The 26,751-nt window shown below is 50.2% G+C and overlaps 1 protein-coding gene across 28 annotated transcripts in view; it reads left to right on the forward strand.

Annotated features, from left to right (window-relative positions):
• The window catches only part of CACNA1C (calcium voltage-gated channel subunit alpha1 C), a 617,393-nt gene that overhangs the window by 539,688 nt on the left and 50,954 nt on the right, over positions 1 to 26,751 (forward strand). For 11 of the 28 annotated variants that reach the window (XM_033118424.1, XM_033118420.1, XM_033118407.1 and 8 more), the window contains 7 exons: positions 397 to 504; positions 1,327 to 1,379; positions 1,689 to 1,835; positions 3,215 to 3,416; positions 4,960 to 5,118; positions 5,698 to 5,808; positions 24,809 to 24,892. In XM_033118424.1, the coding sequence (XP_032974315.1) occupies positions 397 to 504; positions 1,327 to 1,379; positions 1,689 to 1,835; positions 3,215 to 3,416; positions 4,960 to 5,118; positions 5,698 to 5,808; positions 24,809 to 24,892 (864 nt within the window). Of the gene's footprint in view, positions 1 to 396; positions 505 to 1,326; positions 1,380 to 1,688; positions 1,836 to 3,214; positions 3,417 to 4,959; positions 5,119 to 5,697; positions 5,809 to 24,146; positions 24,231 to 24,808; positions 24,893 to 26,751 lie in introns of all 28 variants that reach the window. The other 17 variants (XM_033118415.1, XM_033118423.1, XM_033118422.1 and 14 more) reach the window with 3 other exon arrangements.

Raw genomic sequence — 26,751 nt, forward strand, 5'->3', positions numbered from 1 at the left:
TCCTGCCTGCATCTCCAGTCCCACGTCAGGAAAACAGACAGAGGCAGTCACTCAGAATCCGAACTCCTAAGCAAAACTTTTGTAAAAAAGAGACCCAACACTAACTGGTGCCCCCAATGGCGATGAGGTGCCTATATTCCTACCACTATAAAATGAGAAAGTGGCAGGGCTTTTGTCCCTGCAGCCACCTACAGTCCAGTGGCTCCATTGAGTTCCATTGAGTCCCAGCACTGGTGACGCTGGGAAGGTGCTCTGCCTCCCTGAGTGATTTCCCCGCCGTGGTAAGGGGGCTGCTCCTGCCGCCTCCTTGGAGAGGCCCGTGGCTTGGCTAAAGGGAGCGCAGGCTGCAGGCTCTTTCTGAAACCACACGCCCTCCTGCCTTCTCTCCCACGGCAGCACGTGGTTCAGTGTGTGTTCGTCGCCATCCGGACCATCGGCAACATTGTGATTGTCACCACACTGCTTCAGTTCATGTTCGCCTGCATCGGGGTCCAGCTCTTCAAGGTACGGTCTCGGCTCTGATCCGTCGTGGCTCTTCCTTCTCCTCCTATCAGCATGCCCAGGAAAGGGGTCTGGCAGATACAGCAACTGGTCAGACCTGGCATGAAGGTCACCACAGCCCTGCTCTCAGTCTCCCAGACCAGAAAAGGGACAGGCTTGGCAGGAAGCATTACCCCACCAGTGAAGACCCCTCGCTTTCTCTGCACTGCCTGTGCTTCAGGTCTTTCCCTTCCTTCTGACAAGAAGAGGGGAGGGCCTCCTATGATCCGAAACTTCCGTGCCCGGAGCCTGTGTAACTCACAGCTGTCCCCCATTCTCAACACCATCAAGGCCACCCTTGTGCACCCAGCTCACAGAGCCCTGCATCTCACCAGCTTCTCTCACTGCTTCTGACCCAGCCCCTCCACTACAGGGGGGCCAGCGTCCTTGGTGTCTGCTCTTTTCTGCCTTAATCCTTTCATTTCTGCTATTCTCCCATCTAAAGCATTCTTCCCCCTGTTCTCTCGCACCCACCAGATAAACTTCCACTGGTTTCCTTCCACACAATTCATCCCTCCAAGCCCAGTCCCACTCTGCCTTCCTCACAAGCAATCCCTAAAGAATCCAGTGCTCATGGATTGAAGCTGCCTTTTTTTTGAATTCCGGTGGTACTCTCGACACTGATTGCTTTCTGTATGTGCGTCAGGGTCTTCCCACCTGGATTCTGCTTTCCTTGTACTTTTTGTCCCAAGTCCCTAGTACAGTGCTGGGCTATAGAGCTGACCATTTTTGATTGAGTCATTGACTAATGAACATCTCCAATCACTTTGTTCTTCTGCCTTCCAGGGAAAGCTGTACACCTGTTCAGATAGTTCCAAGCAGACCGAGGCAGAATGCAAGTAAGTATGGGCTAGTAAGCAGCGAGTGCCAAGGTTGGTTAACTTGGGTGTTGGTGACTCAGCATGAGAGGAGGGACAACCCATTCTTTCTCAGATAGCAGCGGCAGCTGGACTTCTACCCATGGATAATCTGGTCCCATGGATATAACATGCAACAGGTTCTACCCACTGAAGCTCCTCCCAATAGCTAGAACTGTGGGGTTTAAGCCTAACTAGTCCCATCCCACCCAGCATGCCAGGAGCCATTGGTGGGTCAGGTGTAGGGAGATGAGAGGCCCCCAAAATTAACTCTTTCCCCTCCTTTCTCAGGGGTAACTACATCACATACAAGGACGGGGAGGTTGACCACCCCATCATCCAGCCCCGCAGCTGGGAGAACAGCAAGTTTGACTTTGACAATGTTCTGGCGGCCATGATGGCCCTCTTCACTGTCTCCACCTTTGAGGGGTGGCCAGAGTGAGTATGCAAATCAAGGCCTAGCCACCCTGATAGGAGGGGCCAAGACATTGTGCTCGCACACATTCCCCGAGTCTTATTGCTGTCCCACACTCCTTCCTAGAGGTCGTACTTACTTGTATCCTCCCCAGGCTGTGAGGGCGTGTTTCTAGAACAATCTGTACACCATCATCACTGCTGCAACATAGACTCTTCTTTTTCTAGAACATGTCAACATTTCAGAAACTCTAACCAAAAATGAGGTTCTTTTAGCACCCCTTCCTAATCTCCGAGAGAGTCACAATGATAGGGGTCTCTGTCATAGCATGTGGGAGTGGGGTATAAGGAGAGTCTCTCCAGTGTGGGCCTTTGGATCACCATAGGATTCAAGATTACCACTCCCAATGTGTACTTACCATGGTAGAAATGCCTCTGTTTCACTAGACTCTTTAGACAAAGAGTCTCCTTAGACAAAGCCCATCCACAAAGCTTTGTCTACATTTACAGGGGAAGTAAGAAAGCCTGGGTCCAAATTTCTCTGCAGAGGTAGTGTTTTCATGCCTAGATGAACCCTACCAGCCAGTTTGTCCATCAGCTTGTCCATATATCTTTGTACAGACACCTGCTCCCTCCCCTTTTGTATTCCAGTGAAATCATCATCTAAAAGTCAGAAAATTCTAAATATTTCTAAGTCAATAGTAGCACATGGATCTTAGATGAGAGTCACTATTGTTGTATGGTAAAATATAGATGATATCTAGAGGAAAATACCTCTGTCACTGTGCCGGGTGACAAAGGAAGGAGAGGAGATGGTGTCTGTCCATGGGGAGGAACAAGTGTCATGGGCACAGAGCCCAGGCTCACGTGGAGGGCACACACATGCCAATTACCTGAGTGTGAGTCCGAACCATTGCTGACGATCTGAATAAGCCTGGTCCTTTGTTACCTAGTATTTTTATCTAAATGGACATTTGATCTCTGATGGATTAATTTTATGTTCTCTGAGTCTGTGCCAGTTTGCAAAGATGTTTTAATATTTACCAATATTTCCAGGATTTGAAATCAATGTCCATGATTCATGTTACATTAAAATAGTTCTTGGCCATTTCAAAACACCTTCATATACATTATATCAACTACCTTACCAGGTACGAAAGTCAGGAATTATTGTCTCCATTTTATAGATGAAGAATCTCAGGCTTAAAGAGGTTAAGTGATTTGCCCAAGGTCCCTCGGCCAGTAAACGGCAGAGCTGGGACTTGACCCCGGTCTTCTGACTCCTGACCTAGAGCTGTTTGCAGCACCCCTGAGCCCAGGCCCCCTGGGAGCATCAGCACCACCATTGCCCAGAGGTGACCCTGCTTCTCCAGTTCCCTCTGTGGGCCTGTCTCCCCCTCCAGGCTGCTGTACCGCTCCATCGACTCCCACACAGAAGACAAAGGCCCCATCTACAACTACCGCGTGGAGATCTCCATCTTCTTCATCATCTACATCATCATCATCGCCTTCTTCATGATGAACATCTTCGTGGGTTTCGTCATCGTCACCTTCCAGGAGCAGGGAGAGCAGGAGTACAAGAACTGTGAGCTGGACAAGAACCAGGTAGCTTCCTAGGGAGGAGAGGAGCCAGGCGGTGAGGGAAAGCGGGGCCACTGAGGAACAGGAGCAGCTGGAGGCCTGCACCCCCGGAAAAGAGATCACCTGTCTGTTCCTCAGTGAGAACAGCGCCCCCAGTCTCTGGAGGAGCCTGAGCAAAAGAAGTGCAAATCCCTGCAAATCCCAGGCCTGGCGGATGCCTTCATTCCGCCAACAAGTATTAGTTAAGCCTCTACTTCGGGAGACTGTGTGACAGACTGGGGGAAATCCTCCGCCCTGTCTAGAAGTTGACAGGTTAGAAAGGGCCCACGTGGGTTAGCACCGCTGGTAAAGAGGAAAGGAACTAGAAGATGAGGGGGTGAGTGCTTGGGGGGGTGAGGAAGGGCACGGTATTAGGAAAACCACTATTAAATGGCTTCTTGAGTAAAAGCCAGAGGCCTGTGCATAAGGTGGGGCCAGGATAGAGGCTTAAGTAGGAGTGCTACAGCCATGCCCAGTGCTGTGACGTGTTCTGTTAGCCTCTGAACAAGAGCTGGCAACTCCTCGGTTGTGACAGTGGGCTCTAGCAGCAGTCACCAAGGTCAGTTCCCCAGCTAGGTTCTCCCATGGAAAGAGTCCATGGGGAAATATCTCCCGGCCTGTGAGCCACATCAGGTCTGCTTATGGAAAGCAGCATGGTACAGACGCTCAGCTCGGCCCCATTTAAGCCAGCTGGTCCGCTCACAGGTTTTGATGTCAAGGTCTTAGGATTAAACTCATTATTCTGGCTACTGTATGGACTTTGGGTTGGAAGTAAGACCAGAAAGGAAGAGGCCACTTAGAAAGTAGATGAGAGATGAATAGACAGACCCTCCTCTACTACCAGGTTAATGATAGCAGAGATAGAGAGAATAGGAGGAAGTAAGATGGGTCAGGCTTAGAGACTAGGCGTGTAGGCTGAGGGTAAGAGAAGAGCCTACATGGCCCCCCCAACCCCCACCCCTGGTTCCTGGGTTGGGAATCTGGGCACAGTGCTGAGAAATGAACTAAATCTGTGCTGGAACCCCAAAAATCTAGTCAGCCCGAGATCTCATCCCCTACCCATGACCTGTGTCTCCTGAGCTGTGGACACTGGTAAATAAGGAAGATCGATTTCAGACAGGAAAGGAAATCTGAGGAGGGAAGGGCCCCAAGGAGAGTCTGTGGTGTAGGAAATGATCAATGAGAGACTCTCAGTCAAGCAGCAAGTATTTATCAAACGCCAACTAAGTGGCAGCAGTGTACCAGGCATTACCGAGCTGAAAAAAAGGAGATACACACTCCTTGACTAATCTTGATGAGGAGATAAACTAGAGGAGATTCTCTCCTTGATTAAGGGAACAACAGGAAACCCAAACAATGTTCAAATAACATCTCAAACCTGTGAGCTAGAGCAATAGATTATTTTCTGACTCCCAGAGACCCCTACGCCCAGGTATGTAGCTTCGTCTACATCCCACAGTCTTCTGCCACCCCCACACCATCCAGGTGACTAAAGCTCCTCTCTCCCCATTTCCCTCCCCCCCCCCAGCGACAGTGCGTGGAGTATGCCCTCAAGGCCCGGCCCCTGAGGAGGTACATCCCCAAGAACCAGCACCAGTACAAAGTGTGGTACGTGGTCAACTCCACCTACTTTGAGTACCTGATGTTTGTCCTCATCCTGCTCAACACCATCTGCTTGGCCATGCAGGTCAGTCCAGGGGGCCCGGGGCCCTGCTTGGGGGCGGTGCTATGGGAGGAGATGGAGTATAAAAGAGCTGCACGGTCTTCTCTGCTCTGCCACCTTCCTGGTGGCCAGAGTAGGCAGAAAGACCAGAAAAGCTGCCCTCTCCTCTGAGATGAAGACAAGGGTCCCTTCTCAAGGACGCGCTCCTCTCTGGGGCCTTAGGAAACACTCCAGAGTCCCCTGAGTTGAGGAAATGGAGAGGGGGGAGGGAATGGAGAGCAGATGGTGAGTTTGAAGTGCCCATTACTGTCAGCGAGGTGCAGCGTGTGGAGGTTGGTTCTCCATCTGCCTGTCTTCAGGGAGGTCAGCTCATGCCGGAGCACTCTTGAGTACCAGGGTTCTCCATAATGGTGTCATAACCCAAAGCAGGAGCGTAGAACTCTGGCGACCTCTGTTTCCAGAGATGACAGAGGAGGGAAGAGCCTGTTAGTTCTCCTGAGGCCGCTGGACTGCCCACAGAGGTTCAGGGAAAATATCCGTTGAGATGAGGGTGGTGAGGAGTGCAGGTCCCTGCCTCCTTCTCACAGTCCCTCCCGCCCTCAGCACTACGGGCAGAGCTGCCTGTTCAAAATCGCCATGAACATCCTCAACATGCTCTTCACTGGCCTCTTCACTGTGGAGATGATTCTGAAGCTCATTGCCTTCAAACCCAAGGTAGGCCCTGGGAACAGGCTTCGGCCTGCAGGCACCAGAGGGATGGAGGAGAGGAGAGTGGGAGCGCCAGGCGAGGGGCAGAAGTGGTCAGTGAAGGACCATGTCTTCTCTGATGATAAATGCGCCAACTCCTACATCTGCCCAGATTGGACTGCAGCTGGGATGTACAGGAAGCACATCCCTCCCGAGCTGAGCTTCCCCTTCCGGGGGAGGCAGACGACGGTCCTCCTTTTCCCATTCCCCACCCTGTCTCTGCCCCACCCCAGTACATAAATCTGGAAGAAATTATGCCCACAGACCGACAAACCAAACCTCTCCACGCCCAAACCCCCAAATCCACTCAGGTGTCTGTTCTCCACTCCTCCCTTTTCATCAGCCGCACAGACCAACCTCATTGTAAAAAGTTCAGCCAGGGCTGCGTTTACTCAGGTCTCAGTGTTCCAGCCTGAGGGGGCCCCCTGTTTCCCAGCTGGGCAGCTACGTAATTGCTCCCTTGCAGCTTCCAGTACAGGAAGAGAAGTTACCTGCAAATGTCTGTGCTTTGCTCCTTGTAAGCAGCTCCTCCAAAAAAAAAGGGGAGGGGTGGGAGAGAAGAGTGGATTGTTGGATGAAAGAGGCCGGGTAGGAAAGCCTGGATTACCTGTCACCTTGGATTATCTGGATAACCCTGGTAAACCTCCCTAACCAGCCCCATTATTCTGGATAATGGAAGAGCCAGCTGGTCTGAGCAGCACCTTCCATCTTCCGTCCGGAGGACAGGTCAGAATCACTGCCATCCACGGGCCTGGGATTCACAACAAGGGCAGCTACCCTGAGGAAGGGTATATAGCAAGCGAGTGGCTGCCTCTGGCTGCTACAAAGCCTTCTGCAGAGCGATGAGAAGGAAAGAGTTGGTTCTAAGAGAATTGTATCATTACAGACTTGAGAAAACCTCTTTAGCTTTCTGAAACTTCTCTTCCCTTCCTTTATTAGTTTTCCCAGATGCAACACAGATCAACAGAAGGAAGAGTCCTTGGCCATATATTCCATTTTTATTCAAACTTTTACTTGTCCCAGGACTAATTAGGGTGGGGGGGGAGTGCTCCTTGGCTGTTGGATCCATGTTCACTAACAAGCTATCCATCATCTTCTCTGAATTAATATTCAACTAACATTTCTTGATAACCTACCATGTGCTGCACATACCTCATTGCATGTAATCCTCAAAACACCCCTATAGAATAGGTATTAGCACCCCCATTTTAGGGAAGAGGACAGTGAAGCTCAGAGTAATTAAGTGTAATATTAATTACACCACTGCTAAGTGGCAGAACTGGGAATAGAATCAAACACCTCTGACTTTACAGTCAATGTAATTTCCACCACACTGAGCTGTTAGCATCTTTCCACATCAAGTGTTCTGCTGGGTACTTTTCAGAAAGAGGGAAACGACATTTGATGGAGTTTAAAGATAAGACAAACAATGTTCTTATAGTGCTGATTCTTCCTCTTACTCAAAGAATGCCTAGGGATCTTGGCTAATTTTCAGAGGATAAGACACCTAATGAACGTCATTTGGTGGTGATAATGGTGTTTTCCTACTTCCTTCAGGGCAGCAAATATATTCTTTTCATTTTCCCTTCGAAACCAAGTCCTTTTTAGGGGCATAAGTTTTGTCCTGGCCTAGAGAAACTGCTGCGTGTCCCTGGCCACCACTGCAGGGCCTATAGTACCTCTGCCCACTGATGGCCCTATTCCAAGCCGCGTGGCCCGGGAGTGCTGACAGTTTCACAGCCACCACATGACCGGGCAAGGCTAGGCATGCAGGGTCATTGCCAGGTTGAGCTTCAATCTCAGATGGCAATCTCGAACAGGGAAACTGGCATCATTTCCACCTAGTTCGATGAGACATATGGTTTAAATGTTTCAAAGCTTTGAGTCATTTCACAATTGACTCAGATGTGTTTCTGATGATGTCTGATGCAGTCTGCAGAGCCCTGCAGGAGACTTCCTGAATCGTGTTTCATGAGCACAGGAGATATTTGGAGCAAACCTGCCCTAAGAAGCAAATGAAGCTGACACTCGCAGGGGTCTCTACCTGAAAGACACTCTCCCTAAATCCTGCAGATCTAGGAACAAGCCAGTTTCCCAGGCAGTAGCCAGTTGTGGTAGTCTAGCACATGGTAGTCTAAACCATAAAGTGCCTCCTACTTTCCTCACTCCTTAGTTTTCTAGTGTGAGGAGGTGGGCAAAATAAGAGAGACTCTTCCCAAAGCAGGAAGAGAGCCATTCTGGAGCCATTTGCATTCCACCCACCAGGGTCAGTCTGTGGTGTAAAGAGAAAGGGAAGTGGATCTTTTCTGTGAATACCTCTAAAGGGACTTCCGGCAATAGAGGGGTGAAGGTCACTGGCTGGCCAAAGTGGGTTAACCAGGTGGGAGGAGTGTTGGGGAGAGCAGGGCTCCCTGGATTCTCATTAAGCTATGTTCTTAATTAAGGAACAGACTCCAGGAAAAGCATCCCCAAAACTTCCAGGCGAATAACCAAACCAGAAACTATTTGAAGCTCGGTAGAAATATGCAGCTGAATCTGGCCCAAGAACCAGGGCTTCTAACAGTGACCTGAAATACAAAACAGTTCTCATATCTCCCCATTAACTGGGATTCTCTCTGCACCTTTTCGTTCACTGACGTGATTGTTTATGTGATATGAGTGGATTTGCACTTGAAAGCATTAGCTGTAAAAGGACAGTTAGGCAGCAGGGATATTGAAGATTGATTGACATTAGTCATAGCCAAAGGGAAGTTATCTAAAGTTGTCACTGCTCCACTTTTCTTCTCTATCTCTGTGATTGGTTGGTTGGTCGACTGATTGGCTGGTCGGTCAGTTGGTTGGTCAGTTTGTACTGTTGCTTCATTCTTTCATTGTCTTCATGGTGACTGGTGTTCCCAAGTTCATTTCTATCTGTTCTCACCACTTTATGGAAAATGAATTTATTCAAGTAAGTCCCTGCCCCAAATTCAACTGCCCCACTCCTTAAATTCACACTCTGTTCCAAACACATTAAAAAAACTATGAGTGAATATAAACCAGTTCAGAGAAATTCGGCCCCCACAATAACCTCAGAGATCTGCAGTGATGTCTGGAAGAGTGGAATCGATGATAGTAGAATTGATTTGAACACCTCCCTTGAAGATAAGCAGATAGCACCTGGATCCTACATGGTTGTGCAAAATCAAGTTGATCAGCATGAAAACTTTTGGTTAGAATGGACTGCAAATAACTAAATAGCTGGATTGTCTTCTTATAATGAACTGAAATTTATCAGAGGAGATGGAAAAATATTTTTAAAATACACTTTATGATATGCACTGAAAAATATCCAATGCCTAGGAATAATTCTAACCAAAAAAAAAAAGTCTCGAATCTCTACAGACAAAACTATAAAATTTCATTAAAGAAAACTTAGCAAATGGAAAAAATATCATGTTCATATCAAAAACATATCATGAATTGGATAACTCGATATTAATATTAATATAAAGATGTCATTTCTCTTCAAACTGATCCGTAGACAATACAATCTGGATTAAAACTCCATGTTGACCTTTACCCAAGGTGAGAATGGCAGGAGGAAAGGGAGCCACCCAACAAGTCCTTTATGGCCAATAGGACGTCCCGGTGGTCCCAAGGTTTCAGCCCAGTCGGGCAGCTCTGACATCACATGGAGGGCGAGGCAGGAGCCTGGTTCCGGAAGTGGTGCCAGTCACAGACACTCCACTGTCAGCACAGGTTTTAGTACCGGAGGGAGTGATGATGTGACTTAGTTGCCTGGGACTTGCTGTTGACAATGACTCAGCAAGGACAAGGAGGGCAGGAGCCGCACAGGAAGTGGGTCTGCCAGGAAAGGAGGAGCTCACCCAAGTAGAAAGTCCCCACTTGCGCTCCTCCTTCCCGTAGGCCTGCCTGTGGCTCATGGAGAGGTGAAAAGGCAGGGACTGCTATTTCTGAGACTTCCCTCATTCCCCTTGGCTGCTGCCTGCTCAGGGAGCACCCAGTTCTCGCTGCCTCCTAGTTCCTACCTCCCCAAGGGGCGGATACTGGAGGGGATTTCACCCTGGCAGCTCTCTGTCATCAAAGCCTTGGCCTCTCTTTTCAGCTTTCTCCCAGCTTGAGAACAGTCCAGAGGGGTGAATAGAACCAAAGTGAAAACACTCATTGACCCTCCTGCCCCCAGCTTCCTTGAATAAGAGCAACGGAAGCCTCGGGGAACGGAAGCCTCGGGCTCACTTCCCCGTTGCAGGAAAAACGAGGGCCCGAAGCCATTTCAAACCTAAGGGAGGAAGTGAGGCCTTGGCCCAGCACTGGCGATGAAACTTTCTGCAATAATGAAAATGTTCCTTATGCCCTGTCTGTGAAATCGCCTCCTGTGCCTATGGAGCACTTGAAATGTGGCTAGTATAGATGAGGAATTGATGTTTTAATTCATTTATTCTAATTAATTTAAATTTCTGTGGTCACATGTGGCTGGCAGCTGCTATATAGGGCAGCCCAGCTCTCTAGACACTGCTTCTTTCCCATGACATTTGCAGTTTCTGCTGTCCTCTATCTATCTGACTTGGCTCCTTTGCCCAGCTGCTTTGGCTTCATGAAGCCAGATGGTTTATCTCATCCTCCCTACTCTTTCTCCAGCTGGTAATTTTCTACCAGAAATCGACTCACGATAGTGGAAGCCCTCTTGACAGGATAAGATAGTCTGTTGCCCTGGGGGCCCCAGTATGGATTTTCTCCTGACTCGGTCAGTGCTCCCAGCATCCCTGGATTACCTCATTCCCTGTCAGTTGCAAGTGCTGAGGCTCTTTCCCTGTGTGTCCTTTCCCGCCCAGTTCCTGAGCTGGACCTAAGGAAAGCAGAGAGCACACTGGCAGGTGTGGTTTGGAATTGGTCTTGCTGCTGTGGCCGTCCCTGGTGAGCCCTGGTGCAGCCAGTCCATTGGACTTCTGACTGAGGTTAGCATTTTAGTGCCCTAGTGAAACTAAAATCTGAGCGCCCTAAGCCCCTACCTGGTTCTGACCCAACCCTTCCCCAGAATGCAGAAGCTTGTCCTTGCACATCCCAGTTGCTGGACAGAGACTGATAGCTTTGACACCACTTCCAGGGTGGGCTCCAGACTTCCAGCCACATTGTTTCCCCAGGCGGCTCCAGCCAGCATCCTCGCCCTGCCCGCTGGCCTCGCCTTCACTGAGCTCAGCCTAGCTCAGGTCTCACCCACATAATCGCAGTGGAGCTGTGAGAAGGAAGAGGCAGGAGGCTCTCTAAGTGGCCAGCAGGTGGCGTGCTCGAGCCAGGGCAGTCCCTCTGTGTCCTGAAGGTCTCTGAGCCTGAGAGGCAGTGTTGCTGGCCTTGGGCTTCCCATGCACGAAGGCAGCCTTCCTCTTATTCCTAACTGCACCTTAGAGTGCAGGGGATCCCTGGGTGCCAGTGGCCCCAGAGCCGTCCTTGCTCTGAATCTGTGCTGTTCTCAGCACAGGAAGGATGGTTGCCCTGCCTAAGTGAGCAGCGTGTGGGGCTGCCCTAAGTGAGCAGCGTGTGGGGCTGCCCTGAGGTTATGGTCAAGAAGGAACAGTCATCACCAGCTCCCTTCTTTTCACAGCGGGGGGCAGAAGGGACAGATGCGGGCTGGTGGGGGCTGTGACTTCACACGTGGACAGGCAGCAGGAAAGCTGGAATGGGCTCTCAGGAAGAGCAGTTTGTCTGCGAAGAAACTGCAGCCCAAGTCCTCAGTCTACTCTGTCAGCTTTATCCCTGTCTAGGACTTTCTTTCCTCAAAGATCAAGCATCTGGTTTCCTTTTGGTGAACAGCTTTCCTCACACGACCTGAGGACATCATGGTCCACGTCCTCCAGCCAGCTTGGGGTTCTCCAGGGGCACCTATGCCCTGTATAGATGCGAAGGGAGCTTCTGAGGCTGAGGGTCCAACTTGTTCAGGCATGGACCCACTGTTTTAGACGTTTTCTTGTCCTCCATGAGCGAGCTATTCCTGGGAAAGGGACCAGCGTCCTGACATTCACCAGGCAGGTGAAGAAACTGAGAAAGAACCTCAGCAGATGATTCAAGCACCAAGTCAAGGGGCCAATTTACTTGTCTGACCCAGGGAAGATCAATGGTTTTTATCAACTGTGAGCCGGCCTACTTCCCTACTCAGGCCAGGGTGTCATATTTGGACTACGGTTTTCATTAACTTCCAAAATCCGTCATACCCTCTGTCCCCCAAAGAAGGTCAGCATGTCACACACCATAGGATAAGTTCTGAAATATTGCCAACTCTGACAGAAGCAGAGGCACAGGAGAAAGGGATGCATAAACCTGTGTTAGAGAAACCCCTGATCAGCACAGGAGGAGGGGCTGGCAGCTGCCAGCAAGGCTCTGAGTGAGCCCACAGGGGCCCCGGGGCAGCTGGGCAGATGGAGTGAAGAATAGCAGGGCCAGAATCTCTCTAAATGCATCAGCACAGCAGCTGAGGGCCAAGAAGACCCTACCGGCAGGGTTCCATCTGGCCTGGGCTCCCTCCCACGGCCAAGAGACACTCTGATTTCTACATACTCTTCCAGGAGCTGGGGAGAGAAATTTTCTCTAGAGCCTGTAAAGGACCAGGAGAAGAAAGGGGAAAGTGAGATCACTGGCAGGAAAGGATGCAACCTGGGGCCATTGCCTCTTTCTGAAAGCTGAGGATCTTTTAGAAACCTAGTTTGCTTTTACCAGATAATCACATTTCCTACTAAAGTCCACTTTCTCTCCAACTTTACCTCTGGCTCTTGCTGCACCATTCACCAATAATTCCCCCTTCAAACAATTTTAAGGGTGCCATACATTTCTGCATGATGCAATCATTTTGGCGAGGCTTTATTTTTTTTACAGAGCCAATTTTACTTCTTTTTTCTTTTCTTTTTTTTTTTTTTTTTGTGCTTAATCATTGACTGCCACCAGATTCCACAAAGAGAATTCTGGTAGATTGAAAACAAGGCAGCCTCGCTCCCACCTGAGTGTCACCTTGAATGAGTTGTGGCTGGGCAGACAGGGCACAGAGTTCCTACACACCCTGTGCTTTCCATGCCTCAGTTTCTCTGTGAAGTAGAAGACTGGCTTAGCAGACTACGGTGAGATCATGTCTGTCTCAGTCCGTTCGGGCTGCTATAACAAATAACCATGGACTGACTAGCTTATTTCTCACAGTTCTGGAAGCAGGAAGTGTGAAATCAAGGCTCCAGCATGGTTGCATTCTCTGCTGAGGGCCCTCTTCCGAGTTCGTAGCTGATGCCTTCTCACTGGGTCCTCGCGTGGTGGGAAGGACGAGAGGCTCTGTGAAATCTCTTTTATAAGAGCATTAACCCCATTCTCGAAAGCTTCATCCTCATAATGGAATCACCTCTCAAAGGCCCCCCTCCTAACTCTGTCCCATTGGATGTAAGGATTCCAACATGTGAATTTGGGGGGGACACAAATATTCAGATATAAGCAATTTCCGGGAAGTCACTAAGCCTCCTGGGGAAAGTGCCATCCAGACGGAATGTATGCTGAGCAGGATCCCTCAGCCTGGGGAGTTTGCACCCAGCTAACTCAGGACAAAAGGAACTCGACCTCCTGCCTTATCGTGCCTTTCTTATTCATTTCCATTTAACAAGTTCTGCAGTTCTCTGTTCTGTCATCCCTCATCCTGAGCTCATTTATTCTATCTCTTCACCTAGATTTCAGCCTAACACTGTAATATAATTTCAAGGCTCATCTTAATGCATCCTTGAAGTTGGATTGTGTGAAGACACAGCATAAACCATGCTGCAAACGTCTAAAACTATATACTCACACTTTCTTGTGACTAATGCCACCCATCACTGGGCTTTACCAGATTTGAACCCAGTTTTTCACCATTTACTCTCTTTCTCTGTCTCTAGACCTTGTCGTTCTTCATATTATTTATTTCAAGAACTCCTGGCGTATATGGTATTTGGCCAATGTCTTGCTTCAGGCTAACCTTAACCAACAGCCCCACACATATTGTATTGAGCATCCGATGTACCAGGCAGTGTGCTTCGCACCAGGGACACTTGGCACCAGTGGCTGCGAGCAGGCTGGCGAGCCTGGAGCCGGCAGGTTGCCATTTTAAGAACAGACCTCCCTGACCTTGATCCACTCTTGGACGTTACAGAGGCCCCAGTTCCCCATCTCATTCACCCTTAGAAAACCTGCTATTCAGCCTGGTACTCCTATTCCTACTTACAAAGAAGCAGTGAATAAACACACTAACCCATTTTGTATGGATTCCTACACCTTATATTAAGTAACATTCAGAAAAAGGGGGGGAAGGAAGTAATATATATTGTGTCTTTGAAGAATCAGACATTACACTAGACATTTTCCATTCGTTTTCTCAATTAATCCATAAGACAAGTAAAATGGTCTTTAGGAAACTGAAGTTCTGAGAAAAGCTAAGTAATGTGTCCAAAATCAAAGCGCCAAATTTTTTTTTTGTTGTTTTTATGGGATTTTAATGCAGGTTTAAGTGATTCACAAACCAAGCTCTTTTAACTCCACCCCCATTGAAACAACAAATGTGAACAAGCTGAGATGCACTCAGTGGGTCCTCAGCAAGTGTGCATTTTCTTGCTTAAAAGCAAATCAGAGACAAAAATAAAAAACAAGCCATTTTCAAGTAACAGCTCAATGGAAATCAACACCAGCCCCTCCGTTGCTCTGTCCCTACCTCCTCCGAAGCCCCTTGCCTCCCCCTCCCTCTCATTCAGCCGTTCTGTCTTTGGTCTGATGTCCTGCTAGACGGGCCTCCACCTTCTGGATTTCCTCTCCAAATCTAAAGTGACAGGTACTTTCAGGGGATGAGACAGCCACCTGATAGGCTCAGGAAAGTGAAACACCAGCTTACTATACTCGCCTGTTCACGTGGATGTGCACACACACACACACACAAACACACACACACCCTTGCAATGGAAGACTTGCAAGTTGTGGAGACAAAAATTCGATTGCTAAATTCCTCGAAGGCAGAAACTGCTTCATATGCATTTTCTTGTCCCATGAGAGGCATTCAGAGAAAGTTTAATGCATGCATGAATGAATGAATGAATGAGAATTATAGAACTAGAGAACAAGGAAAAGAGAGTCAGAATATTCCTGTCAGAGATCACTATTGAGATCATTGGCCTCCATCAATGCAGACACGTCTGCTTTCTGCCATGAGAGAGAAAGCAGCTCTGTGGGGAATGCTCCTTTATACTGAGTTGAACACGCCCCTTTGTACCTTCCACTTATTAGCGAGAATTTTTCCATCTTCTCTTTCTGTCGTTGTTGGGCACCTCAGTGATGATCTTTACAGGGCTCATGGTGTAGCGCAAGAAATGCCCACAAACAAAGTGATTGCAGAATAGGGCAAGGGTTATTCTGGGGGAGCTGGGCTCCCACAGGGAGAGGAGTGGGGGAAGAGGCACCTCTCTGAGATAAGGGGGTCAGGAAGGTGCCAGCTACACTGAGCCCTGCAGGTTGAACAGGAGCCAGAAGAAGAGCATCTCAGGCAGAGGGAAGAGCAAAGGCCCTGAGGCAAGGGTGAGCTCAGCTTTTTCTGGGAACTGAGAACAGCGAGGACAGGTAGGCAGGGCCCCAGCATGCCGGCCCCCGGGACCTGTAAGGGGTGTGGATTTGCTCTGACTGCCCTCAGAAACCACAGGGAGCAGAGGCCTTAAGCGGGGCATTATATAATCTGATTGTGGTTTTGAACCAGCATGCTGCCTGCTTGGTGAAGAATGGACTGGTGTGGGGCGGGGCGGCGGGGAGGTGACAGTTAAAGCCCATTCCTGGCAACGCAGGTGACAGCAGTAGAGAGGGCGAGACGTGGCAGAGTCGTGACTTTATCTGATGGTGAAGTGGATGTGAGGGTGAGGAAAAGAATCAAGGAAAGCTCTGGATAGTCTGAGCAGGACTGCCTCTCACCTATCTTTCTATCCCTCCAGATGCTAGCACAGCAGCACCCGGTAGCATCAGGCACTCTGTAAATGCCACCTGAATGAGAGAAAACCAGGGCTGGCCTCCACAAACAGCATCCCCTGGTGGACTCACCCGCTCAATCCTCAAGGCCACTGTTGCCCCCCTGAATCACAGTGGTGCCCTGCAGGTTCCCAAACACCCCTAGAGGGCAGTGCACTCCCCACACTGAGAACCATGGTCGGAGGCTAAGGTAGGACTTCGTTCAGCCTGTTACTTAATTTTCCTTGAAACCTATTTATCCCAACTATTAAGAAACCAGTGTCTCCCACCCTCAGTGGAACCCCCTCGACCCAGAAACTCAGCACACACAGACAGTGCCAAAAAAATGTATGCACAGTTTAAGAAAGGAAAACTGTATTAAAATTGTAATGCTCAATACCTACGGATAACAAAAGATGAATGCAAGTCACGTTTGACTTCTGCAATTACAAGAGGTGCTCAAAGTGGTGACCATCAGCATCCAGACACTTCTGATGACGGCGAACTACTGCTTGAGCAACGCTGACCAAAGTGTCCACTTGTGTACATTTTTTTGGCACCCCTGATATACGTCACATTCCAATGAGCAGGAAAGAGAAGAAGGAAGGGAGGCAGTAAGGGGACTACCCAGAACTACTCAGCCACCCCCACCAGCCACCAGCTTCAGTCCTGAGTGGAGCGGGCACTGCGTGGGGCCGAGCGCCTGCCCGCTTCTCAGCAGCCTGACTGGTGTGTAGGCATCACCCTGATGATTATTTATTTGTTGAATGTCCACAGGGCTCCTGATGGAGCAGTACAGAGACAGGCACAAGTGGGCTTTGTCAGGGGGGCTCCCCGCCTGCTCTTGTACCTAGGTATTTGCATATTTTTGCAACATTGTGACAGGTTTCTTTCTTGCCTGGTGCTTGAGAGTTTTAAAGTCACATGAATGATAAAAAATAATTATACGACTTGCATAAAGCCTTGTGTGGGAAGGGTAGTGTAAGCTATTACATTTAATTATTTAATGTAGAAAATTATTCCCACCATATAAAGAAGCCCAGTGGGAAAGTCCACTGGTTCCATCTCCATTCCTGCCACTGGGAAAGAGACCGGACCCTGCCAAGTCTGGAAGGGATAGAGGGACCCCCAAACCTGCGGGGCTGGGTTACCCTGACGCACCAGACCTGAGGCGCTGCCAGTGCTCCCAAGCACTGCTGCAGGGGAGGGAGGGGCCTTCCGTGATACAGGAAGGCAGCCAGGGCGCAAACCACAGCATCAGTAATAGGAACAACCACAGCCACCAGCAGGCACCGCGCACTGCATGTATGGACCCAAATAACCCCCCAAAGCGTCTGAGGCCGTGAGTATTCCCATTGGACAGGAAGGAAGCGGAAGTTATGGTAATGTGCCTGCCCAACTCAAGGCCCTCTGCAAGTGAGGGCAGTCTCTCATTTCGTTCACATTTTGTTCCCTTAAGTGGGTGCAGGTAGCTGGCTATCATGATCGCAGTGGGTCACAGCTGCCCCTTCACTAAGGAGAGGTAGGCCCGTTAGGCCAGGAGGGGCACGGGGACAATGGGATGGGATTCGCTGCCTCTGCGTTTGGAATGCTCTCTCAGAGCCAAGGCCAGCGGGACTGGGCACGAGGGAATTTGAGGCAGGCAGACCACAGGGCTGCCAGAGTTCCGAGTTCATCCACTGCTTCTCCTCGTGCGCCCGCTCCCACCGCTGCCTCATGTCTGCCTTCCCTGCTCCTGCAGGTGCGCACATGTTCTTCTGAACTTCAAGTTGCCCGCATACAGCACAGTGCATGTGCAGGCCATGCCCCAGCCCACGATGCACCCATCAACACCCTGCCCTACAGGAAGGAGTCCTTTACAGAAACCAGGTCATCCCCAGCATGAAGCGCCTGCCATCTACGCGGGGGCAAGCCGAGGTGCAGGAAGAGCCTCCTGAGGTCCCCAAAAGAAGCTTAGTCAACAGCCCCAGTTGTCCTCTGCTCCCAGTGGGGAAGACTGCAGGTGTCTGTGTGCCCACACCATGCAATTCCAGGCGCCCAGTAAGCGCTCAGTATGTGTTGGTAAGATAAATAAATGAGCGAGAGGCCTTTGAAACTTTCCTGGGGAGGGAAAAGCTTAATTCCAAAGAAGAATCGGAGCAGAAGGCATGCAGTCCAAAGAGTACAGTCCTCCAGCAATTTCGAGAGCAGCCGCCATCACCACCACCACCACCTGGGGCCTCCTCTCACCTGGTCCCTAACCCCATCCCCTACCTGCTCCTGCCCTTTGTCCCCACCATCCCAGGCTATCCATGCAGCAAGGGAGCGTGAGCCTCCAGGCACCGCTGAATGAACACATCACAGGGTGGGAGCTAACACAGAAAAGCAGAAATCCTCGCGGCCTCCCAGGCGGCTGGGGCCGGGAGCAGCTGTGTGGTCCAGTTATGCCTTCTCCATTAGACACCACTAATTGCCATGATTACCGTTATGCCTAAATGACATCCTAATGTAATACAATTTATATTATCTCTGCTTGGTGTCGGTTACCATTGTGTTCCATGCTCCATGGGACCGACTCTTCACAGACACACACTGAGACGTGGCCACTGCTGCCTCACTCCCTGCTGCATTCAGCTCCCCCATCTCTCCGTGCCACAGTCTGGACCCCGGCAAAGATCATGCGCCCAGGACCTGGACACTCCTCCCCACTCACCACCCCGTGCCTCTGCACGGCCGCCGGTCACACTCCCGCACTCAGGCAGGGGCTCCACCCTCTTTCAAGAACCCCCTCCCTGGGTGCAGTATGAGCCATCTTTTGTACCCTCTCTCCCATTTGAGGCCCTGCCTCCCACAGGTGGCCTTGACCCCTTCCTCCAGCTTCTGTGGGTTCCTGCTGCTTTCTTGAGTTGTAGTGTCAGTTCAGAGGCCCTCGGCCGACTCTGGGAACTTTCCATCCTGCCCCAACTCCTCTCATACTCCTCTTCTCTTCTTTTCTCTTCTTTCTCTTCTCTTCTTTCTCTTCTCTTCTCTTCTCCTCTCTCTCTGTGTCCCCCACCCCTTTTTTCCTGCTTCCCTCCACTTTCCACCATCTGCGCAGTCTTTACTCTTTTCCTCCTTCTCCTTTCCTGTGGCTTCTACCTTGAGTAACCTTTTCCATCAATACCCTTCTCATCTTTTTCTTCTCACACGTGAGAAGAAAATTCTCTGTAATTCTGTAATTCCTTCGCTTGCCTGCCATCTCTATCTCTTGGCGGTTGAGTTTTCCCTCTCTCTCAGACACTCTTCCTTCTCTCACACTCCCACTCTGTATCTCAATCCCAGCAGCTCCAGTTCTAATCTCAGCTCAGGTCTCCCACTTTGACACTCTGGGGCCCTGTGTGTCCCTGGAAGGGAACAGTCTCAGGGGAGAGACCCCCAGACAGATTGAGAGTCCAGAGTCCGCTTCCCTGTCAGAGGCCCAATCATCTCCTCTGTGAACCTTTGCTTCACCTTCTCTCTGAAAGAGACTGACGATGGCAGGAAGGAACAGAGAAGGGAAAAAAACAAGTAATGGCAGCAAAATAACCTTTGCCTCAAAATTCCTAAGAATACACAGCACAATCCTAGGTGTGCAGGATTTCTTATGAATCTCTTCTTACCACCAACCCATTTTAAAGCTTGTGCTGCCTCTGAGACGACCACAGCAGCGAACTCTGCTCTGGGAAGCGAAGGAGCTAAGAATCCAGAATTCAAAGGCAAAGGCATGTGCCTACCACCTCTGCCACTGCAGCCCTGCTTTCCAGGATCAGCCTGGAAAATGGACACACTCGTCCACTCATTCCTCTCTTTGCAGCCCTCTGGGCAGAGAAGAGGGAGCTGGGTCTTCCCCCTGTAGGCTTAGTGGTTTCTCAGAACCTGGCAGTTGACTGTCTACATGAACTTGAGCCTAACAAAAGTTAACCATGACAACTTGCACACTGTCACTAATCTCAAAATACTACCAGCCAGATTTCATTCAAGAATCTCAAGACAGTCACACTACTCAGTAGCAACTCAAGAGAGGCAGAAAGGGCCTTAGAGACACAGGAAAGGAGAGCTCAGGATTCCAGAAGCTTCAGCCTCCTCCCTCCTCCTTCCACACACCTGGGCTAGCCATACCCTCTGCTCAGTGCCACCCCCAGAACCGAACCTGTGAACCCTACTTAACAGATCACCTCTAGTAATCATGACAGCAGCTAGTACTTATTGAGAGCTTACTTCAACCAGGCTCAGGTCTAAGTGCATTATAGGTATTGGCTCATTTAATCCTCACCATAACCCCATTTTATAGGTGGGGAAACTGAGACATGGAGCAGTTAAGTTATTTGCTCCAGGTTATCCATGGATAATCCATGGCACTAATAAGTGCCAGAGGTAGGATCTGAACCCAGACATCCTATCCCCAGGGATCATGCTCTTAGCTACTACGCTGCCTCTTTCAACTTGGAATAGCACCAGTGAAGGAGGTGAGTCAGGGCACAGATAATCCAAAAGAGAGGAAAATCCAAAATACTTGTGCATGCAAAATGCATCACATGATACTTTTGCACCAGTCTTTCCTTCCTAGTCATGATTTGCTGACGCTAATATCAACTTGGTCTGCGTTTTCTCCGCCCACGGCAGCCCGTGACTGGAGGGGCAGCAGTTCTCAAGAGAACGGCTTCTGCCCAGGCTGTAAGTGACTGCAGGTCACAGGACAGCTGCCAGCCAGCCTGGGGGGACGGGCACGCGACCTTCCTGAGGAGGGCCAGGCAGAGGCCCTCCACCACCTCTGCAGGGTGTAGGGCCTGAGAGGGAGAGGCTGCCAGCCCTGAATGCGCCGTCCCTCCTGCACAGTCAGTCCTGCGTGGCTCCGGGGAGTCGGGCATGAAGAGGTTTGGTTCACCGTGTCAGGCAGAGCCAGGAAAACCTTCTCCCTGATCCTGACTTCTACCTTACCATTTGGGGCTCGTCACCAGGGAAAGGCGTGATAGGTATAAGATGGCTCCAAGTCAAACTGATTTGTAAGAGAAACTATGATTTTTTCCCCATCCTCCTCCCTCTATTACACTCCTAAATCCCCCATTACCCATGGTTTCGATCAAATGAGGAAGTGGGCAAAAACGGGAGAGAGAAAGAATGAGAATGAGTAAGAGAACACTAAGGTCGGGGTGGCCTGTTAGCTCAGTTGGTGAGAGCGTGGTGCTAACACCACCATTGCCCGTTCGATCCCTGCATGGGCCACCGCTGTGAGCTGTGCCCTCCTTTTTAAAAAAAGAACACTAAGGTCGTACACTCCAGAGGGGATTATCAGCCTTGTTTCTGGGAATGGGCGTGGAATGGGTGGGGGAAGGGCTAACCTGGAAGCTGGACCGGAAACCGTCTTCGTGGTCCTCCTTGGAGGATTGATGGGCTGTGGACAGAGGGGTGGGAGGCGGCTGGATGGGTCAGGGTTAAAAGCTGCCTCTTAAAGGGATCCTGTCACCAGCCCCCGCAACCATGCTCCTTCACTCCTGCGTTCCAAATACATGCAAATCTCCTCAGGGCTGTGTCCACAAGAGCCCTTGGCAACAAGGGCACTGGTTGGTTTATGCAGCCAGTGGAGGCCCAGGCACTGGGCCCACCAGGCACCTTGCTACAGGCCAGAGAAGTTAGTCAAAAGCCTCCAAGAGCACAGCCTGCAGAGGGCAAGGACGAAGCCTGAGGCGTGAGTCTCCATAGCCCAGCCAAGCCAGTGGCAGCCATGAAGGGATGGGAGAGGGCCGTGGTGGAGGAGAAGCTGACTGTGTTGTGCTTCCTTCCATCTGCATATGCACACAGAACCCCAGGAGGAGGGGGACAAGCGATGCACAGCCAGGAGGCTGACAGGGTCCCTTTAGGTCTCAGCCCATCCCCTGGTGCTCGCCAGCTGATTAACTTCTGTGTGTTAACCTTTCCTTTGCCTGCTCTCTGCCTCTCTTCCTTCCCTTTCCTCCTCTCAGAGGTGTTGCAGACCAAGGCCAACGCACCCATTTTGTTCCAGGTCTCTGGTGGATGAAAGACTCCAACTCATCCTCCTTTCTTGAGCCCTGAGCTTTCCACCTTCCTTCTTTTCCTCCTGCCCCCACACCCAAATCATGTTTTGTTACCATGTTTTCTAGGCTAGATGCTGAACATCCTGGACTCTACTCTGGTTCCTGGTTTTCTCCTTTCTCTTCCTCGACAGCACCCCTCCCCCCACTTCCTTTCTGAAATAGCTTGACCCACAAAGATGGTATTCCTATCTAGAGATATTCCCCCAGTGTTTTCTAAAACCTAATTTTAAAGCACACACATATTTATAGTTCATTGGGGTCTTCACTCTTCACCTCCCTTCCTTCAAAATCATCGTTCTCCATTTGCCCTGAGAATGATACCTGACAACCTCAAAGAGAATTCGTTGTTTCTTGCTCATAGCATGTGACTTAAATGGAGAGAGAGCTCTCTCTCTGCCTCAAAGGCTCTAGTATACTCAGAAAATATTCTGAGAAGCCAACAAGAAAGCCATGATTCCAAGCTGACCCTCACCTAACCCATGCCCTGGCCAACCCCTGCTTCCCCAGGCCGCTGTCCAAAGTCTCCATGGTGGCGCTTCTGTTTTCTCTTGGCAGAAATGCCTGGGAACCGAGAGGCCCCTTTCCCTGTGACCTGACCTCCCACACTAAGAATAACAGCCCTAGGACAGCGTGTCTTGTGATCCCTCTGGATAGAGGGCATGGCTGGGAAGTGGGGAAGTTAAGGGAGCTGGATAGAGCCAGGAGGAAATGGAAGAACACAGACTCTTGGCTCTTGTGAGTGAAATATAAAAAGGGAGAGTTGGCAGACTTGTAGAGAGCTGGGAGAGCGATCTGGGAAACTCGCAGAGGAACCCTAATGCTTTCATACCCACTCACCAATCACTAGAATTCCATCTTCTGGAGGCCGACTAGTGGCTCAGAGAATAGGAAAGTTCTGGTCCCTCTGAGTAAATGTGCTCCAGCCACGTTTTGCCCCCTTTGCAGACATTCCCTAAAAACTGAAGGAGCAAATGTGCTTTTTTAAAGAAGACAAATACCTTTAGTACTAGGTCCTTTCCACTCCACCCGTGGGGACTGTGGCTGCCCTGTTCCTGGGCGTTCCTGAACTGTGAGCAGATAGCCCACAGCACTGCTTGCTGGACTCCCACACCTCTCAGACAGGCAAAGGGTCCACTCTCTGTACAGAGTGCACCCACCCAGGACTCCTGGAATCCACTAAAGAGTCTGGGACCGCCTATCCCTGGGTTGATCAGTTGTCCAAGTACCGCAAAAAAGGTCTTTCAAAAACATTTATCGCTTCCCTTCTCTAAATATGGTGAAAAACAAAAACATTCCATGCATGCAGAGTAAAGTGGTGAAGCCAGGACACTGTCTTCCCGGTCTGTGCCAGAACCTCTCCCCCATGGCACTCCTTCCTAAGAAGCCTGCATCCCAACCCAAACCCTCTACCCAGACGACACTGATCAGTCCAGTTCTCAGGAAGGGCTCTGACAACCTTGCTCACTTTGGTGGCACCTGCATGGCAGTGGGACCCTGTATCAGAATGGAGATGCTGGGAAAGGAGCCTGGGGCAGGTGCTTAGAAGGTACCCAGGAGCACTGTGTAGGGCCATGTCCTGCATGACCAAACTGTGACACTCACCTGGGCTCCGTCTCCTTTCAGTTAGGAAGGGCTTTGCCAGGACAAAGCTGCCCCTGGAAACACCGGAGCCTGTCCAGTGCTGGGACAAGGGTGACTTCTGGTTCTATCTTCTTAGAGCCCAGCTTTTTATAGGTATCATTAAATGATATGGTGCCCTTGTTTTTGCTGAGCTTCACGTGAGTCACCTCTGGGCCATCCTTCTGGACTGCTCTGAGTGCTTCTTGTTAGTTCCCAGCTCACCCACGAGACCACGGCCCATTCTCTTCTAAGGGGTCATCCACCTGTGCTCCCTCCAGACAGGCCCTTCTGATGGAAGAGAACGGGGGGTGTGGGAGATGCTGAATGCGGACTGAAGAGTCCAGACACAACCCTGCACCATTGCAGCATACACTGCCTGCCCCATGCCCTCTCCTACCCCGCTGGGAAGCAGACAGGACCTCTGTGCAGGAGGGTGGTGAGTCTGGAGGAAGGGGAGCCGTGTGGCCCCAGGAGGACAGGGCAGAAGCATTTGCCACCCTGTGTCCCCGGGCCCCTGGGCTCCTGGCCACGGTGAGGGTGTTTGGAGCTCCCGCAGCAACACTGAGGTGCCGGACAGTGATTCTGGTGATGACGTTGCTGTGTTCTTGTCTGTCTAACATTCCTTTTTAATCCCATCCTGCCTGCCCCTCCCTTATGTAGGGTTACTTTAGTGATCCCTGGAATGTTTTTGACTTCCTCATCGTAATTGGCAGCATAATTGACGTCATTCTCAGTGAAACTAATGTGAGTATGACTCCGCCCTCCCCAGGAAACCTCCTCCTCCTCTCTTCCTCTGCCTCCTCTGTTTCCCGCTCGCTCGCTCTCTCTACCTCCTTTTCTTTATTTTATTTAATTCCCTGTTTTACCCCCTTCCAGTCATGCTTTTTATTGAACCTGCCGTCGTCCTGTGAGGGAAAAAAAGTGGGAGCTTCTCCTCCTTTTTTTCCACTAGTCCCAGCTCAGCCCACTGTGCAGGGCCCAGGAACTGGGAGCCGAGTGGAGGGAGCAGGCGAAGGAGAGTGCCTGAGCCCTCCCAGGGCGACCACAGCCCAGCGTAACCTTTGAACTAACCCAGCTTTTGTCAGGCCTCTCCACCCTGCAAACACCAGGTCACCCAGGTTTGAGCCGCCAGAACTGCAGAGTGGTAAGAGAGTATTTAATATGCCCACGTAACCTCTTTCTTTTCTCATTTTTTTCTCTTCTCTCCTTTCTTTCATGCTTTTTTTTTTCATTTCTCCTCTTCCTTTTTGTTTTGTTTTTCTCCTTTGTTGTTGGTTTTTTTTTCTCTCCTCTCTTTTCCTCGGCTTCTCTGCCCCATGCAGCACTATTTCTGTGATGCATGGAATACATTTGACGCCTTGATTGTTGTGGGTAGCATTGTTGATATAGCAATCACCGAGGTAAACGTAAGTACATGGCGTCTGTACCTAACTGTCCGTGCCTGCTCTAACACTCATTGTCTTTCCCCGGTTTTTTTTTGTTTGTTTGTTTTGGTTTTTTATCCTTCATTTTATTTTCTCCTCCCCACCTCCTTATTTTCATTTAGTTTTTTGTTTAAATTGGTTTAAAGGATTTTTTTTCTTGTTGCTTTAGTTTGACATTTTATTTATTTATTTATGTTTAACTTTGGAATGAGTTAAAGTTTTAAGTTTTAATTTTAAAACTTAAACTTAAGTTTAAAACTTTCCTTTTAAGTTTTGATTGCTGCATCTTTTTCTCTCTCCTTTTCTAATCAGCCTGGCATGACTCAACTGTATAGGAGAATGCAGCTATGGGGTGGTGGAGTGAGAAAACCAAGGGATAGTTACAACTTCTGGGCAGCTGCTGGGGCAGGGACCCAAACCTCCTTCACCCCCGCCTCACCTCCAGACCACTGCTGCTCCCTCCCCTGCCTTCCCACCCACGCACCTTGGAAAGGAACCTCTCAAAGTGGGGCACTGCAGTTAAAGCTCCGGTTTTGCCTGCACCGTGAGCTCAAGGCGCGGCCCATTACATTCACATTGAAAGGGCTCCAACCCATGTAACGTCAGCAGTCCTCCAAGATCGTTTGGGAGAAAAGAGAACCAGCCATGTTCAGACTCCTGCATGCACCCCTCTTCATAGAGTGGCCAAAGAGCTAGGTGTCTGGGTGACCCACCCGGAGCTCTCCAGGGGTGCTTTCCCCTCTGGCTGGTGCAGGAGCACCTCCCTCCCACATGAACCTGCCCAGAGAACTGACTTGCCCCAGCCTGGCTGTCCCCACTGCCATCCCCCTCACACCCTGCCTGGCTCCCTGGCCTCAGACAGAACCCCAGGCCCTGCACTGCGAGGCCTCCTGCCGCCTCTCCCAAGAGCTGCCTCCTCCTATACAGTTCCTACCGGTTCCTGAACATGTCTTTCCGTTACCTGGCATGTTTAAACCTTCTCTCTTTATCTATAGGCAAGCCCTCTGCGGTCAGTCTTTAACATGTATTGTTTAATTTTTCTGTTGTTATTTTACCTTAATTATGAGACTTGGTAATGTTTGCACAAACCTTTGATGCACTGAAACATTGAATAACAGCACGGAGCAGACGCTGTACGGTTTTGATCTAAGATGTTTGAAACTGCCATCTCCCGATTGTGTCCTGCCCTCCCCTCTGCATCCATATTTTGCTCCCAATCAGTTGAACTGACATGTTATTTTATCTGCCTGATTCCCCTGACCCAAAGCCCCTGTCTGCCCCCTCCCAGCAGGTAGACATTGGGGGGGGCTGTCATGCTTTCCATACGTCCCCCCGTCCGCCTTTCGCACCCTCCCTGCTCCTCTGTAGTTCGAGATTCCATTGTCCCTGTGTCCCAGATCCCCGACTCATCTTTGTCTCACGATGTGTGTGTGTGTGTGTGTGTGTGTGTGCACACTCTCCTTTGACTTCTTCCAGTAAGTGATAGGTCATGACAAAAAAAAAATCAGTCTTCCTACTCATGCTCTGTGTCCTCCTGCCCTCATACCCGGCCCCACACTCCTGAGCACACTCCTAGTTCTGCAGGCTGGACAGGCCTAAGCTGTATCTCAGAGCCATGAGTTAGTTACACAGGTGCATGTCATGGCCAGAGCCTTAGCACAGGCAGCTGGCACCCGGCAGTGCTCTGAGCTGAGGCGTACTGCGGAGGGGAATAGGGAAGGGAGCAGTGGGCCCTGCCTTCTGAGGCTGTCATTCTCAGACAGCAGTGCAGACCCGCATGAGAATCTGTGCGAGGGACTTGGAGCCTGTAGCAGGAAAATGCAGGAAGGTGACAGCAAGCT

This window comes from Rhinolophus ferrumequinum, chromosome 10 (assembly GCF_004115265.2).
Source record: "Rhinolophus ferrumequinum isolate MPI-CBG mRhiFer1 chromosome 10, mRhiFer1_v1.p, whole genome shotgun sequence".
In the NCBI taxonomy this organism is placed as follows: Eukaryota; Metazoa; Chordata; class Mammalia; order Chiroptera; family Rhinolophidae; genus Rhinolophus; species Rhinolophus ferrumequinum.